At 45.3% G+C, this 18,571-nt stretch overlaps 1 protein-coding gene across 2 annotated transcripts in view; it reads left to right on the top strand.

Annotated features, from left to right (window-relative positions):
* adam9 (ADAM metallopeptidase domain 9) overlaps window positions 1-18,571 on the top strand; it is a 68,922-nt gene that overhangs the window by 19,553 nt on the left and 30,798 nt on the right. For both annotated transcript variants that reach the window (XM_060931231.1, XM_060931230.1), the window contains exons 5-8: window positions 7,433-7,509; window positions 9,610-9,817; window positions 9,924-9,989; window positions 18,444-18,515. In XM_060931231.1, the coding sequence (XP_060787214.1) occupies window positions 7,433-7,509; window positions 9,610-9,817; window positions 9,924-9,989; window positions 18,444-18,515 (423 nt within the window). The remainder of the gene's footprint in view (window positions 1-7,432; window positions 7,510-9,609; window positions 9,818-9,923; window positions 9,990-18,443; window positions 18,516-18,571) is intronic.

Here is an 18,571-nt window from a genome sequence, read left to right as displayed (position 1 = left end):
TACGAATGGGAGGGAGGGAGGGAAGGAAAGAGTATGAGGGGGAGGGAGAGAATTGAGGTATTTCACCCACGTGACCAAGTCACGTGATGCCGCCATTTTGGACGGCGTGCTTAAGTCCTTCAGTGCAAGGCGGTATGAGATGGTGGAGACCTTTGCGCGTTTTAACAAGAAAGTAAGGCTGCTGGGCCATAGAAGGTTCACGCTGCATGTTGCACGCTACACGTTCACGTGAAGAACCGGACCCTGGGCCATTAAACTTCATGCTTGGATGTTCACGTGTTGCGTCTGTTCTACTTTGACCGAGTAACCAACAATATGGACTCTTCGGATGACGACGATTGCCTCATTCTGCTTTTACTGAGACAGAGGAAGAGAAAAAGGAACAGAATTTGGAGCCGAGAACACTTCCTTCTGAGAGAAACCCGTGGTGAATTTCACCGAACATTCTATAATCTGCTTGACAATCCCGATGAAAAACTATTTTTCAATTATACCATTCAATTATATTTTTTCTGAAGTTTTCCCCTGAAAGCATAGCGTTATCTCCCTAGACCCGTTCTGATTGGCTGGCGCGGCGGTGACCGCATGCATTGACTGGAATTTCCGTCTTCACGCCTAGAAAAAAGTGTGCATGTTCATTTCATGCTTCACGCGTGAAGTGTGCAGCGTGCAACGTGAACGCCGTTCTATGGCCCAGAGCAAGTCATGCTACGTTTGTCCACTTTTCTTTACACGCGTGTAGCGTGCAGCGTGAACCTTCTATGGCCCAGCAGCCTAAGCTCCGATTCGTGTTAAATTGGATCTGACTTTTATCACAAACACTGCACCCAGCCTTGGTATGGAGCCAAGGTTGTCGACAGAAGTCAACAGTTTGATGAAGGATGACCCCAGCAGTTTGAAACGGTACAAGGTAGGCTATGTTCACAACACTGTCTTGTTACTCGGGGGATCTGAGATCCCCTGAAACAGACATGAGATCCTTTGAAAACATGATTTGGGAAATGTTGGGGGGGTCTCTAAAATATTGGCGAAATGATGTTTATTGACATAGCAATCGTGCGTAACGGGAAGCATTTGCATATCCGAAGTGTTGTGTTTACATGACAACGACTGCTGCTGCCAGGTTGGTTGTTGAGTAGCCTGACTGTTTTTTTTTCTTGCGTGTGGTATCATTGTTGACGCGAGGTTGTTTTTTGAACATGCCAATGCGGACACGATTTCCCCTGATGAGTTATGACTTCAGACGCGATGTGTGTGGAGTCCGCGTGATATGTGCGTAAGATAGGCTTCTCATGTGTTTGGAGATCCATGCTCTTTTTTTTTCTTTTTTTTTTTCTCTTTCTTTTTATGTAATTTCCCTGTTTATTTCTGTCCCGTTTCTTTCTAGCCTCTGTTATTGCGCTTTATGTCTGATGTCACTTTATCTACTTGTTTTGTAATGACTTGATACTTTCAATATAAAAAAAAAAGATCCGCGCTCTGAGACAAGCGCAAGCACACCCCCCACCCCACCCCCCAAGGGGAAAAAAGGGACCCTCCTGAAAATATCAGCATAGTTCGAACAGGGTAAACAGAGAAAACAGGAAAAATTAAATGATTTATTTTAGGGGGCTCATTCGTCTCTTCACAGCCAACATGCCAACAGAGGGCAATCCATTTGGCCCTCTTGTCTGGGTCAGTAGGAAACCGGTAAAAGGAGCGTCCTGCACGCTGTCCCTGTCTGTTGTGGCAGCCCACAGCACAACAAGCAAACACCATAGTTATTTATAGAGCGCTTACTGACAAATTACCGTATTTTTCGGACTATAAGTCGCACTTTTTTTCATGGTTCAGCTAGCCATGCGACTTATACTCCGGTGCGACGTATATACGGGTTTTTTTTTTCACCGCGGAATAACTGGAGCTGATGCCGAGTCTGACGACAGCCACGCAGAAGAAGAGGAAACGGGGCTTCGTCTGCCGCTGGAGGCAGAGTTGTTCAGAAGCGACACCGAGGATGAGGAATTCAATGGATTTGCTGATTTGGAGTGAAATCACCAGCTTGATAAACTTGATTGACCTGTGTTTTATTAATGATAGGCCTATAGTTATTTAAATAAGTTATGTAATGATTTTAGCCAGTGCTTAATTTGTGAAGTGGGAGGTCCCGGAACGCAGGAGGTGGGTGGGTCCGGCGACTCAAAAAAAAAAAAAAAGGCGGGGGGTGGTTTACTATAACTTTACGCACACGCGCTTATTGTGTGTGTAAAAAAATAATAATATCAGACATTATGATCTTAGAAAACGCTTTAGTGACGAACAGTTACAGACAGTAATATGTCGTGATGTGTTATAAAATGTTATTTTTATTAGGCTATATATTAAATTGTATATTAAATTTATCTTCTAAAATAACAGACTGTACTCATATCACAACCGGTTTATTTCACCATTGGAGATCAGATCACACAAGACATGAGTTAAATTACTCTTTTTAAGGATTTAAGTAGGGTATTTAAAAGCGGTTGTTTTTTTTTCACTAGACGGTTGTCTTTGGAGATGATATACCTATAGCCTACTTGACCTCTGATTTAATGAAATAAAATTCGACAAAAATGAAGAATGACTCTCCTCGATGATGACTACAGCTTTAATAACACAGATGAAAGAGCCATGGGGCGATAATAAGCCCTACCGGTAAAAATATTCTAAAAGCAAACTGATTAATGCATCAGTAATAGGCTACTAATATTAGTTATAATAATAATAATACTATAGGCTATTAGTAATAACGATAGTGATAGTATTAAAGATAGTAGTAGATATTTAAAATAATCAGACTAGGCTACTTACAGGGCAAAGGGCGCGTTATCACTGCTCAGCTGTTCGTTTATTAAATAAACAATGCAGTCGCGCAGTAACCACGCGCCGCTTATCAGATACAATCGCAGATTCTATGGATAGAATAACCCTTCAAAAAAGTGCGACTTATAGTCCGGTGCGACGTATATATGTTTTTTTCGTCTTCATAATGCATTTTTTGGCTGATATGACTTAAACTCCGGAGCGACGTATAGTCCGGAAAATACGGTAATCGATTCTAGGTGTCTGTAACACGTTTTTTTTCAAGCTGGTTCTCCCTCTCTGTCTGCAGCGTTAGTATGTAGCTTGCCGTTCAAGATGGCGGACACCGGGGCGTCACGTGACCCTGTGACGTCAGGTGAAATACCTCAATACAAGGGAGAGAGAGTACGGGGGAGAGTGAGGGGAGGGAAAGAGTATGAGAGAGAGAGGGAGGGAGAGTGTGTGAGAGGATGAGAATTTTCAGCTCTGTCAGATGTTGGTTTCCGTTGCAGTATGTCTGGAATGTGATTCAGCTCTTTTGAATTCTCACACACACACACACACACACACACACACACACACACACACACACACACACCGAACTAGTGTTGACTGTGCAGTGTACGCAGTAGTGCTCAGGTTACAAAGCATCATTCAGATTTATCAATGATGAATCCTGTTAAAGTGCTCAGTTATATATTATATATTCAGATCCTGTGGCGATTTATATGTTTTAGTCCAAAACAGCGATGGTAGTGTTTTAGCCAGTTTTGTCTGTGTACGAGCTGAGTGTCAGAAAATTCACTCTGTTCTGTAAATGCCTCTGTGCTTTTGGTTCACCCATGGCAGTGGAATGTGAGGTGTGTGTGTGTGTGTGTGTGGAGGAAAGTTTAAGATCTTTAGACAGATATTACTCATCAAATCGATGCCCAGAAGCCACCACAGGAAGGGATGTGCTGCACACACTCCTACGGGAGCTGTACAGGAAGTGTGTGTGTTTCTCAAAGTACCGTCCTACTGTCGAAACACAGCGAAGGCAAACGCGTCCATTTCCCTGAATGTAAAGTTAATTTAATGAAGGAATCATTAAGAATGGTGATGTAATTATGTTTGTCGTATCGCTCACACTCTGTGCTGCCTTCCTCGAGGATTCAGGGTGCACAAACACCTCTAGCACAGCAGCTCTGTCCCGTCTGACTGATCCCCACACAGCACCAGGTGATGATGACGACCCTGCCTGCAGGTGCTACGCAGAGAGCTGTACTCAGTAACGAGAGCGAGGCAGAATCCCATTAGTGTGTCTCACCTTGATCCGAGGCTAAAGGTGTGTGGCGCTGACGTGCAGGACGGGTCGAGTGTGAGACGCTGGAGCTCAGCTCGGGCTTTAGGGAGAGTCGCTGCGGTCATTCGGCAAAAACATCATTTAAGATTTTTAAAATTTAATTTTAAATGAAAGCTTTTAGCCTCTGATCTTGTTCACTCACCACCTTTTTCATGTGGATTTCATGCAATTCTGGTACATCAGGCTAGTCAAGTCTCCTTTCGTTCGTTCGTTCTTTCTTTCTGAACTTTCATTTAGTCTTTATGGCTTAGATATCATGGTCATGTGTAATTAATGTAATGTATCTACATTGGCTGGTTGTAAATTCAATTCAAATGGTCTCTTCTTTCTTTTGTTCTTTCTGAACTTTTTTGAAGTTTTTCTTTTTCCTTTCTGAACTTTAATTCTTTCTTTTTGAACTTTCATTTAGTCCTTTTCTTTTCTTTTGTTCTTTCTGAGCTTTCTTTTTCAACTTTCATTTAGACTTTCTGAACTTTTTGATTCTTTTTCTTTCTTTCTGAACTTTCATTTAGTCTTTTCTTTCTTTTGTTCTTTCTTTCTGAAGGTTCTTTTTTAACTTTCCCTTTTTTCATTTTGAACTTTAATTTAGTCTCCTTCCTTTCCTTTTTGATCTTTGTGAACTTTCTTTTGCTCTTTCTTTTTTATCTTCCTTTTTCTAAGGTTTTGAAACCTTTTGTTTCTGAACTTTCATTCTGTCTTTTTGTTCCTTCTTTTGTTCATTCCTTTTGGTGTCTGTCTGTCTGTCTGTCTGTCTATCTATCTATCTATCTATAACTCCGATTCCAAAAAAGGTGGTGCAAAGTACAAATTGTAAATAAAAACAGAATGCAATGATGTGGAAGTTTCAAAATTCCATATTTTATTCAGAATAGAACATAGATGACATATCAAATGTTTAAACTGAGAAAATGTATCATTTAAAGAGAAAAATTAGGTGATTTTAAATTTCATGACAACAACACATCTCAAAGTTGGGACAAGGCCATGTTTCCCACTGTGAGACATCCCCTTTTCTCTTTACAACAGTCTGTAAACGTCTGGGGACTGAGGAGACAAGTTGCTCAAGTTTAGGGATAGGAATGTTAACCCATTCTTGTCTAATGTAGGATTCTAGTTGCTCAGCTGTCTTAGGTCTTTTTTGTCATATCTTCCGTTTTATGATGCGCCAAATGTTTTCTATGGGTGAAAGATCTGGACTGCAGGCTGGCCAGTTCAGTACCCGGACCCTTCTTCTACGCAGCCATGATGCTGTAATAGATGCAGTATGTGGCTTGGCATTGTCATGTTGGAAAATGCAAGGTTTTCTATTGGCCCTTTTCCACTACCCTTTTTCAGCTCGCTTCAGCTCACTTCAGCCCGACACGGCTCGCGTTTCGACTACCTCAGAGCAGCACGACTCAGCTCGCTTCAGCCCTGCTTAGCACCCAAAACTCGCACGGTTTTGGAGTGGGGCTGAAGCGAGCCAAACCGAGCCGAGTGGGGCTAGGGGCGTGAGCAGACACTCCCTTGTGCACTGATTGGTGAGGAGGAGTGTCCTCACATGCCCCCACACGCCCCGCGAGCACGCTGGGATCTGTAAACACCGTAAACCCGGAAGAATAATAATTACGAATTACGAGAATTTCTGAAGCCTTATGTGCCTCGCCTCATCTATACGCTCTTGCCAGTATCTGTTGGCGTTGTCAGTGACAACAAGCCACAGCACCAAGACCAGCAACACTAACGACTCCATGTTTATTGTTTACTATCCGGGTTGTGAGACTACCGCTTAAAAGGTCACTGATGTCACTGTTTGCGCTGCTTAACGACATCGCGTGACGTCCACCCACTTTCGCTAACTCCACCCAATGTGTCCACCCACTTCCAGCCAGCACGGTTCAGCACGGTTGTAGTTGAAATGCAACTCCAACAGCCCCGCTCAGCTCAACTCAGCCCAACTCAGCACGGCTCGACTCAGCCCAACTCGGCACCGCACGGCTCAGCCCAACTCAGCCGCGTTGGTAGTGGAAAAGCGGCATATGTGTGAAAGATCTGGACTGCAGGCTGGCCAGTTCAGTACCCGGACCCTTCTTCTATGCAGCCATGATGGTGTAATTGATGCAGTATGTGGTTTGGCATTGTCATGTTGGAAAATGCAAGGTCTTCCCTGAAAGAGACGTCGTCTGGATGGGAGCATATGTTGCTCTAGAACCTGGATATACCTTTCAGCATTGATGGTGTCTTTCCAGATGTGTAAGCTGCCCATGCCACACGCACTAATGCAACCCCATACCATCAGAGATGCAGGCTTCTGAACTGAGCGCCGATAACAACTTGGGTCGTCCTTCTCCTCTTTAGTCCGAATGACACGGCGTCCCTGATTTCCATAAAGAACTTCTTCAAATTTTGATTCGTCTGACCACAGAACAGTTTTCCACTTTGCCACAGTCCATTTTAAATGAGCCTTGGCCCAGAGAAGACGTCTGCGCTTCTGGATCATGTTTAGATACGGCTTCTTCTTTGAACTATAGAGTTTCAGCTGGCGACGGCGGATGGCACGGTGAATTGTGTTCACAGATAATGTTCTCTGGAAATATTCCTGAGCCCATTTTGTGATTTCCAATACAGAAGCATGCCTGTATGTGATGCAGTGCCGTCTAAGGGTCCAAAGATCACGGGCACCCAGTATGGTTTTCCGGCCTTGACCCTTACGCACAGAGATTCTTCCAGATTCTCTGAATCTTTTGATATTATGCACTGTAGATGATGATATGTTCAAACTCTTTGCAATTTTACACTGTCGAACTCCTTTCTGATATTGCTCCACTATTTGTCGGCGCAGAATTAGGGGGATTGGTGATCCTCTTCCCATCTTTACTTCTGAGAGCCGCTGCCACTCCGAGATGCTCTTTTTATACCCAGTCATGTTAATGACCTATTGCCAACTGACCTAATGAGTTGCAATTTGTTCCTCCAGCTGTTCCTTTTTTGTACCTTTAACTTTTCCAGCCTCTTATTGCCCCTGTCCCAACTTTTTTGAGATGTGTTGCTGTCATGAAATTTCAAATGAGCCAATATTTGGCATGAAATTTCAAAATGTCTCACTTTCGACATTTGATGTGTTGTCTATGTTCTATTGTGAATACAATATCAGTTTTTGAGATTTGTAAATTATTGCATATCGTTTTTATTTACAGTTTGTACTTTGTCCCAACTTTTTTGGAATCGGGGTTGTATGCTGTTTTTATATATCCCCTCTCTCTATCTCTCTCTCTTTCTCTTTTTCAGGATCACTGTCATTACCGTGGTTACGTGGAGGATGTTGACGGCTCCTCCGTTGCTCTGAGTCTCTGCTCTGGATTACGGTAGGAGAGATTCACAAATTTTCATTAACTATAGCAGAATATACATATACAGTACCAGTCAAAAGTTTGGAAACACCTTCAAATTCGATGTTTTATATTTTTTCCTACATTGTAAATTATTTCTGAAGTCATCCAGGCTATGCAGCAACACGTAAGGAATCATTTAGTAAACTTTAAAATGTTAATCAAACCGAAATATGTTTTAGATTTTAGATTCTTCAAAGTCGGCACCTTTTGCTTTGATTACAGCTTTGCACACTCTTGACGTTCTCTCAATCAGCTTCATGAGGTCATCACTCGAAATGGTTTTCCAACAGTCTTGAAGACGTTCCCAGAGGTGCTGAGCACTCGTTGGCTGCTTTGCCTTCACTCTGCGGTCCAACTCATCCCAAACTTTTTCGGACTGACTGACCTTCATTTCTTAAAGTAATGATGGACTGTCGTTTTTCTTTACTTATTTGAGTAGTTCTTGGCATAATATGGATTAGAGCAGTACTCAAATAGGGCCATTCACTCTATACCAACTCTACCTCTTCACAACACAACTGATGGTCTCAAACACATTAAGAGTTCAAGAAATTAACTCTTGACAAGGCACAGCTGTAAACTGAAAGCCATTCCAGGTGACTACCTCGTAAAGCTGACTGAGGAAATGCTAAGATGTGCAAAGCTGTCATCTAAGCAAAAGCTGCCTACTTTGAAGAGTCTAAGGGTGTATTCAGACCAGGATAGTTCGATAGTTCACTTGCTTTGGTCCGAACCAAACGTTTTTTTTTTTTTCATTTTGGTGCGGTTCGCTTTCACACTGTACATTTTAGTAAGCGGACCAAAATCTGTCAACAAAGCCACGCGCCCTGAGGTCGTTCAGCTATTGGTCAGAGACGACACGCGCACAAAGCGTTAAGTTCAAAAGTAGTCATGGAGGCTTTCCGTGCTGTTATTCTTTTTAATGTCATCAAAGCTATATGTTTTTTCCAGTTTTTACTGTTTTCACAATTGTGCGATTACTATGCCGTTGTACAAGTAATTTATCAACGACGACGACAAAGGGCAAGGCGGCTACGGAGGATAGCGCTGATGAGCGCACATCATGTTGTGACAGTTCTGGCTCTTCACGCAAAACGGAGGAGGTATGTGTCGGGATATTCGCCTTATCCATCGTAATAGATTAATTTCTTTTTTGCGTCGCTAGTACCGCCACTTTTTGAAAGAATGTCCCTGATTTTAATGTAGGTCTGATGGAGTTTCTTCACTTTTAGCCGACATTGTTCTGGGGAGCGCGTGAACCCCTTCTCCTTCATTTTCTCACTGAATACAGCAAACACGTCGCCATTTTTGTGTGTTCTCTCCAAAAGCTCAGATATGTGGACATCTGCCCATATATCCACAAGGGTACGCGTTTCTTCCTCGGCCCACGTTTGCCCCCTACTCATTTTTTGTACTCTGTAGTCTAGCCTACCACTGGTCTGAATGACTGAACGACTGTTGTAAGGTTCCCTTGACAACCGAAACAGTGTTTGCGCTTTGCGGTGGAGTGTCAAGACTCTGTTTCCTATAATGCTCGACAAACGACGGAAGCTCCCGAGGTACAAAAAAGCAAAACTGTCGGATTAGGTCCGGTCTGTTTTCACACCTCCAAAAGGTCCGCACCAGGGTTCCTTTGGTCCGGACCGAGTCCGACCTTGCAGCTCGGTCTCGGTCCGCTTGTTTGGTCCGGACCAGAGTTCGGTGGTTTGTATTCAGACCAACCCAAAAGGTCCGGACCAAGGGAAATTTGGTTCTTTTGGTCCGGACCAAACAACGTAGGTGTGAATACGCCCTAAAATATAAAACATATTCTGGTTTGATTAACGTTTTTTTGTTTTTTGTTTACCAAATAATTCCATATATATTTCTTCATAATGTCGATGACTTTAGTATTAATCTACAATTCAGAAAATTTTAAAATAATGAAAAACCACTGAATTAGAGGGCGTTTCTAAACTTTTGAGTGGTACGGTATATTCATTTATTCATTCATTCATTCATTCATTCCCTAAAGAATGTTGTATATTATTATTTTATTTATTTATTTATTTTGTGTGTGTGTGTGAGAGACAGAGGTGTGATTCACATGCAGAACACCGGTTTAGGTATTGAGCCTCTCGAAGGTTCGTCCAATAACGAGCACCTCGTCTACCGACTGGAGGACGTCAAGACGGAGCCCTTCACCTGCGGCACGCCCCACTCCCATCACCATGGCGACCAAGTATCACCAGGCCACGCCCACAATGTCACACCTGACCGACCTGTCAGTCATCTGATCAGAGTCAGTGTTTGAGTGTGTGTGTGTGAGTTTATGCACAAAATATACTTATTGTTAAAGTGTGACGAAGGGTGTGTGTGTGTGTGTGTGTGTGTGTGTGTGTGTGTAGAAAAAGCGGGCAGTGCTACCCCAGACACATTATGTGGAGCTCCTGCTGGTGGTCGATAACGAGAGAGTAAGTCCTGATTGGGCGGAGTGCTTTCATAACTCATCTGTGCACAATCGCCTTCTTTCTTCCTGATGTATCCGCATTCTTCCTTTCTTTATTTTTGATATATTTATTTCTGTCTATCTTTTGTTTCTGTCGGCTTTGTTATTCTTCTATCTTTTTTATCCCTCTGTTCTCTTGCTTTCTTTGTCTTTTACTCAACAAATGAGAGAGGAACAGTTCTCTGGAGCACAATATAAATCCCCAGGATGGTGTTTTAGGATCTCCTGCTTATTCTTAAAGCACGACGGCCTTTCGATTTCATGAAATCGGTGAAATTTAGTTCCGTCTGAAATGTGGTCATTGTGATGTATGTTTATTTCTGTAATATCTCACAAAATATCAGGCCATTCTGTTCTGTGGCTGGGAAGTTATTTAATTTGAGGGGATTAAAGCAAATAATGTGCATGAAATGAAATCGCTCACTTCGCGCAGTCAAGCAGACAGAGGAAGTCCGTGTGAGTGTGCGCGCAGGTTTACCTTTGAGCGTGCACTGACAGTTCCATCATTCTGTCGCTAAACGAACAGCTGATCACACCGAGGTGCTCGCTGAGCGCCGATATTTATTAGTTTGGTCCTGCGTTTCCTTTCCTTCGTATAGAACATACCGTATGGATTAAAGTTTTCCGTCGCTACGACGGATTTCCGTCAACTGGGAGCGCTAAAGGTCAATAATGAGAGTGATGCAGATCCGAGGGAAAAAGGGGGGAGGCCCATAGGTCTGACACCGATGTGATTTAGAACTTCACCAAGCTGCTGTGATTGCCTGTTGTTGAACCCTTTCTTGTGCTATGTTTGAGTATATGTAAAGGAATAAGTTGTTGCGCTAGATAGGCACAAATAAATAAATACAGCCTCCGCTACTGTCTAGTCCCGGGGAGGCTCGGCATAGGCCACTGATGAAACTATTTGGCTGTCCGACTACTAGGCAACTAGGTTACTTGTCTACTACTAATACTAGGCCTTTTGTAGTAGTAGTAATAATGATATTTGCCTATTGAAAGGTGATCAGGTGAAAAAGTTGAAGCCGCAGCGAGACCTATGCTATTAAGCCTTTTGTAGGTTAAACAGGCTTCGGCAGATAACGTTCTGGAAAGGCTGTATTTTTCTTTGGTTTGATTAGCCTACGATTTAATCTTTAAACATTATGGTTTCAGCAGTTCGCTTAAACACTGGAGGCTGCAGAGTCGGGCTGCACGATTTCCCGACACTTGTTTAAGATGCCAAACTTCATAGTAAGGAGAAAATAATTCCACAGTATTTAGTGCCTCGTCAGTCTCAAAAATTAATAGTGAAGGAGCAACGCGAATCAAGTCCCAAAAAACCATCTCGTAGGCCTATATTTTACATTTTCAAAAAAGTCCGGAATTGGAAGTCAGTCAGTGGAGTGTAATGAAGTGTCTCATTCACTAAGCCAGGGGTGGCCAACCAGTTGGAGACCAAGAGCCACATTTTTTACTGTGTTACCGCAAAGAGCCACATCATACACATGGGCACACGAACATCACCCATCCCTTCCCCTCTCTCTCTCACACACACACCTCTGCTCAGCCAGATTAATAGTAAATGTCACACACCAACATATTTACTCCTACAGTACTAAGACCACAGGCAGTCATTTTTAACAATGAACATTGTGTGCACTTACTATGCATGCTGCTTAGTGGGACTTATGGTCATTACCAAAGAAAAGCCACACCATACACATGAACATCGCCCCCCCCAGACACACACGCTCACGCACGCACCTCTGCTCAGCCAGATTAATAGTAAATGTCACACGCCAACATGAGAGAAATTTACTCCTTCAGTCAGTACTAATACCACAGGCCAGTCATTTACAGCAATCAATATTGTGTGCACTTTACTATGCATGTTGCTTTGAAATGAGCTAAGGCCAAGAAAAAATAATTGTTTGTTTCCTATTACATCTTGGAAAAAAAATAGGGTAGGTAGGTAGGTCTTTTTATTTTATTTTTTTTATCACACAAAATACCGGGTAGGTAGGTTTTTTTTTTTTTTTTTTTAATAAATTTTAGGTGTGGGACAAACAGTGGCACATAGTGGGGAAGTGTCATTCTGTGACTCAACCATCCAGAACCAGGCCTAAGAAAACCAGTGAAGCTTGTGGAATACAGGATTCGGAGCCCATGGATAAAATATGGAGTGCTCGGACGCTTAAAGGAACTATAAACATAACAACTACAAATGTTGAACCTTAACTTTATTAGGAACACTATGTTGTGAACTTGTATGTTTAATATGAATACAAAGAACATCGTGATGTCGATACCGCCGTTAGCCTGGGCGCTGTGTGTATACTGTTTGCATGACTCGTCCAGCGGAGGATGATAATGTTCGTAGAGTTCTTTTACAGTTGAAAACTTATAAAATGAACTTATTGTCTTACAATCTTCCGTGTGGTCGCAACCGATCACGGTAATCGAGAACACTTCGTTGGCCGCCATGATGCCTAGCGTTGTGTACAACACAAGCCGGAGTTTCCCGGAAAGAGGTCATGACGTCAGATTGAGGCTGTGAGAAATCAATGAGTGTTTCTTGTCCGATATATGCGTTTTAGAATTAGTCACTTGTCAGATCGACAATATTATGCAAATCGTAATGCAGTTTTTTTTTTTTCAAAATTTATTGTTGGTCGACGAAGATACATTTTTTTTAAACATCTAACAAAAAAGTCTAGGGTCGGGGCATTTTTTAAACGGTCGGTTGGGTAACCGGAAACAAACAGTTATTTTTTCTTGGCCTAATGATGACTGATATATAGGGCAGAATGGCTTGCCATTACGTTCAACAAAAAAGTATAAACTCTCCCACTCTGTTAAAAATGTCCTATGTTCGTCTTCATGTTTTCGTTTTGCTGTGCATTTTTTCATTGCCATTTTGAGAGGCTACTTGACACAAGATACACCTTGCCCAAAAACTTGGCGATTATCTCACGCACATGCGCATTTGACATGACCTGAAAATACCGTAATATTACCCAAGCAAAGCGAAAATACCATACTGAACTCAAGCAAAGCGCACACGCACATACCGTAAAAAAAAAACACAAACTTCGATATGAACGTAAGAGCCGCATGACACCGGGCAAAGAGCCGCATGCGGCTCGCGAGCCGCGGGTTGGCCACGCAAGCACTAAGCACAAAAGGTCGGAAGACAGTGGAGAAAACAGCGATTGCTTAAATAGGCTACTAATGGTTTACGTTAGTAATTTAATGTATGTGACAAATAAATTCATTGATTAAATAGATAAAGAAGCCAATACTCCGAAGCTCAAAATTCAGGAAAGTGGCTCCGGTGTCGCAAGTGCACAAGAACAGTTTGAAAGTTAATCTAATGAATTTGTGCGTGCGTGTGCGATTTCATGAAGAACCGGGACAATTGGCATTCGGCGAAAGATTCACACCTATGACTCATTATATTCGCGCGCGCCCTCTCGCCCACTGCTGCTTCGTTTTCCCGATTTACACGCGTGTCTGAAGATGGAGTTTTCAGAAATCTCCACTCTGCCCAGAGTTTGCAAAAGTAGCTGTTTTCAGTGACTGAAACCTCTGTATAGGTGTGAATGAGAGGTGCAACCGAATAAATAAATATGCGTCTTTTTTATCCGGCTACATGTAGGCTATCACTGCGCAAAGCCTCTAATGTTGAAATGGTAGTAATATTTGTTAAAATATTAAAATAGTAGGCTAATTTCCACATTAATTGGTAAAATGGCACAAGGGATGTGATGGGGGGGATGGCCGTTTTATAAGGGGGATGATTTGAGATTTTTATTTCAGAAGGGGGATGCCTCCCCCCACATCCCCCCCCCCCCCCCCCCCCCCCCCCCAACTCGAGTACTACGTATAAGGCCACCGGACACAGGCCCTTCGATTTCCATCACTAGAGTGCGTCAAATTACTTTCGGTTTTGCCAGCATGGACGCGCTTCTTTTAAATGAAAGCACAGATGTGTCAGACATCGACAAAACGGTAAAGAATAAGTGGAGATGGGCTTGGCTAAATGAAATGGGCGATAATGGCAAGCCATTTAGTTCTCGTCTCGTCTCGTCTTCTTCCGCTTATCCGGGACCGGGTCGCGGAGGCAGCAGTCTAAGCATGGAAGCCCAAACTTCCCTTTCCCCAGACACCTCGGCCAACTCCTCGGGAAGAACACCGAGGCGTTCCCAGGCCAGCCGAGAGACATAGTCCCTCCAGCGTGTCCTGGGTCTTCCCCGGGGCCTCCTCCCGGGGGGACATGCCTGGAACACCTCCCCAGGGAGGCGTCCAGGAGGCATCCGAAAAAGATGCCCGAGCCACCTCAGCTGGTTCCTCTCGATGTGGAGGAGCAGCGGCTCTACTCCGAGCTCCTCCCGAGTGACTGTGCTTCTCACCCTATCTCTAAGGGAGCGCCCAGCCACCCTGCGAAGGAAACTCATTTCAGCCGCTTGTATCCGCGATCTTGTTCTTTCTGTCATTACCCAATGCTCATGACCATAGGTGAGAGTCGGAACGTAGATCGACCGGTAAATTGAGAGCTTCGCCTTTTGGCTCAGCTCCTTCACCACGACGGACCGGTGAAGCGACCGCATCACTGCGGAGGCTGCACCGATCCGCCTGTCGATCTCACGCTCCATCCTTCCCTCACTCGTGAACAAGATCCCGAGATACTTAAACTCCTCCACTTGAGGCAGGACTTCTCCACCAACCTGGAGAGGGCAAGCCACCCTTTTCCGGTCGAGAACCATGGCCTCGGACTTGGAGGTGCTGATTCTCATCCCAGCCGCTTCACACTCAACTGCAAACCGCCCCAGTGCATGCTGAAGGTCCTGGTTTGAAGAAGCCAACAGGACAACATCATCCGCAAAAAGCAGAGATGAAATCCTGTGGTTCCCAAACAGGATTCCTTCCGGCCCCTGGCTGCGCCTAGAAATTCTGTCCATAAAAATTATGAACAGAACCGGTGACAAAGGGCAGCCCTGCCGGAGTCCAACATGCACTGGGAACAGGTCTGACTTACTGCCGGCAATGCGAACCAGACTCCTGCTCCGTTCGTACAGGGACCGGACAGCCCTTAGCAAAGAGCCCCGAACCCCATACTCCCGAAGCACCCCCCACGGGGGACACGGTCGAATGCCTTCTCCAGATCCACAAAGCACATGTGGACTGGTTGGGCAAACTCCCATGAACCCTCGAGCACCCTATGAAGGGTATAGAGCTGGTCCAGTGTTCCGCGACCAGGACGAAAACCGCATTGTTCCTCCTGGATCCGAGGTTCGACTATTGGTCAAATTCTCCTCTCCAGTACCCTGGAGTAAACTTTCCCTGGGAGGCTGAGAAGTGTGATTTCCCCTATAATTGGAGCACACTCTCCGGTCCCCTTTCTTAAAAAGAGGGACCACCACCCCAGTCTGCCACTCCAGAGGCACTGTCCCCGACCGCCACGCGATGTTGCAGAGGCGTGTCAACCAAGACAGCCCCACAACATCCAGAGACTTGAGATACTCAGGGCGGATCTCATCCACCCCCGGTGCCTTGCCACCGAGGAGCTTGCAAACCACCTCAGTGACTTCGGCTTGGGTAATGGACGAGTCCACCTCTGAGTCATCAGCCTCAGTCTCCTCAGTGGAAGACATGACGGTGGGATTGAGGAGATCCTCAAAGTATTCCTTCCACCGCCCGACAATGTCCCCAGTCGAGGTCAACAGCTCCCCACACGCACTGTAAACAGTGTTGGCAGAGTACTGCTTCCCCTTCCTGAGGCGCCGGACGGTTTGCCAGAATTTCTTCGAGGCCGACCGATAGTCCTTCTCCATGGCCTCCCCGAACTCCTCCCAGTTCCGAGTTTTTGCCTCCGCAACTGCCCGAGCTGCAGCACGCCTGGCCTGCCGATACCCGTCGGCTGCCTCAGGAGTCCCGGAGGTCAACATGGCCCGATAGGACTCCTTCTTCAGCTTGACGGCATCCGTTACTTCCGGTGTCCACCACCGGGTTCGGGGATTGCCGCCACGACAGGCACCGGAGACCTTGCGGCCACAGCTCCGAACAGCTGCGTCCACAGTGGAGGTAGAGAACATGGTCCACTCAGACTCAATGTCCCCCGCCTCCCTCGGAAGCTGGGAAAAGCTCTCCCGGAGGTGGGAGTTAAAGACCTCCCCAACAGAGTGCTCGGCCAGACGTTCCCAGCAGACCCTCACCATACGTTTAGGCCTGCCAGGTCTGTCCAGCTTCCTCCTCCGCCAGCGGATCCAACTCACCACCAGGTGGTGATCAGTTGACAGCTCAGCCCCTCTCTTCACCCGAGTGTCCAAGACATAGGGCCGGAGATCAGATGAAACGACTACAAAGTCGATCATCGACCTCCGACCTAAGGTGTCCTGGTGCCACGTGCACTTATGGACACCCCTATGCTCGAACATGGTGTTCGTTATGGACAAACCGTGACTAGCACAGAAGTCCAATAACAAAACACCACTCGGGTTCAGATCGGGGAGGCCGTTCCTCCCAACCACGCCCCTCCAGGTGTCACTGTCGTCGCCCACGTGAGCATTGAAGTCCCCCAGTAGCACAATGGAGTCCCCAGTCTGAGCACCCCTCAGTACCTCTCCCAGGGACTCCAAGAAGGCCGGATACTCTATACTGCTATTTGGCCCGTAGGCACAAACAACAGCAAGAGCCCTCTCCCCAATCCGAAGGCGCAGAGAGGCGACCCTCTCGTTCACTGGGGTAAACTCCAACACATGGCGGCTGAGCTGGGGAGCTATAAGCAAGCCCACACCAGCCCGCTGCCGCTCACCACGGGCGACTCCAGAGAAGTGGAAAGTCCAGCCCCTCTCGAGGAGCTGGGTTCCAGAGCCCAAGCTATGCGTGGAGGTGAGCCCGACTATCTCTAGCCGGTACCTCTCAACCTCCCGCACAAGCTCAGGCTCCTTCCCCCCCAGCGAAGTGACATTCCATGTCCCAACAGCCAGCCGCTGTGTCCGGGTATCAGGTCGTCGAGGCCCCTGCCTTCGACTGCCACCCAATCCACATTGCACCAAACCCCTACTGCTACCTCTGTGGGTGGTGAACCCACAGGAGGTCGGGCCCACGTCACCTCTTCGGGCTGAGCCCGGCCGGGCCCCATGGGCAAAGGCCCGGCCACCAAGCGCTCGCATACGAGCCCCAACCCCGGGCCTGGCTCCAGGGTGGGGCCCCGGCTGCGTCCTACCGGGCGACGTCACGGTCCTGGATTTTTTCTCCATAGGGGGTTTTTGGTGAACTGCTCTTGGTCTGGCCTGTCACCTAGGACCTGTCTGCCTTGGGAAACCCTAACAGGGGCATAATGCCCCCGACAACATAGCTCCTAGGATCATTCAAGCACACAAACCCCTCCACCACAATAAGGTGGCAATTCTAGGAGGGGCCATTTAGTTCATGGTGCAAAAAGATGAAAATGGCAGGTGTGTGCTTTTGTGTAGTTTGCCATATAAAAAAGTCTATGGAAGCAATGACAAAAAACTAGATGCCTTTGGCTTCACTGCGAAGAAGCAGAAAAAGTGAACTTTCACTTTACTTTTCTTACAAGTTCTTTCTGTTCCACTCTTTTGAAAGCATGGTTTATGTTCGACTGCACTTGCACTTTTCTCTTAACCACTGTTGTGCATTACTAAAGTACTGTTGAAATAAATTTGCACTTTGCGCTGAAAACTTGATGTTTCATCATTTATAGCCAGTAATGACAATGGTAAAGTCTTGCCTTAGCTTTAGTCATTGTTAAAATTATGTAAATGTACTACAAGTAGGGGCCGAGGGGATAATGGACAACACGGCGTTTAAAATTTGACGCATCGCTGATGTGGTAGGGGCCAACGACATGGAGCTTTTTTTTTCAGTCAGATGATTTTTTTTTTTTTTTTTTTTTGCTTTAATCCATGCATACCGTCTTTTCTTCTCGCTTTCTTTCCGTTACTGTAGTCGCTCTTTCATGTTTCATTCGCTCACTCACATCCTCCATTTTTCTCTCCTGTTTCAAATTTGTATCCCACAATGCCTTGCGTGAACGGGGAAAGCCCACCACGTGATGCATGATGTAGTATCTTGTATCGGGTCATGGTGAAGCAGGAAAAAATAGCGGAGAATTTAGGGCCACGTGGAGATAAATTTATTAATTGTTTTATTTAAAAAAAACAAATAAAATTGGAAGTCTCTGATTCAAATTCAGTAGCTTTCGATCCACGAAACAAAAATAATTGGGTGTCGGGGAAAATTCTTTTTATGACCTACACTTGAAAAATCTGAAAGGCAGTCTCGCTTATGGTTTTTCCCCCAATAATTTTGGTATAAATGTTAATACAAGAAGAAGGCTGGAAATAATAATTGCTTCATTGTGGAACAATATCTGCCAAACAGATGCTGACCTCTGACCTCTGTTCCTCAGTTTAACTTCACAAACCGCAATCAGACGGCAGTGAGAGAGGAGATGGTGCAGCTCGCGAACTACGTTGACAGTGTAAGAGCAATATTTACACCACGCTTATGTGTTTACATGTACGGGATTTATTCATG

This window comes from Neoarius graeffei, chromosome 10 (assembly GCF_027579695.1).
Source record: "Neoarius graeffei isolate fNeoGra1 chromosome 10, fNeoGra1.pri, whole genome shotgun sequence".
NCBI classification, from domain to species: domain Eukaryota; kingdom Metazoa; phylum Chordata; class Actinopteri; order Siluriformes; family Ariidae; genus Neoarius; species Neoarius graeffei.
Note: the sequence above shows the minus strand (reverse complement) of the source record. Positions and strands in the feature narration are given on the sequence as shown.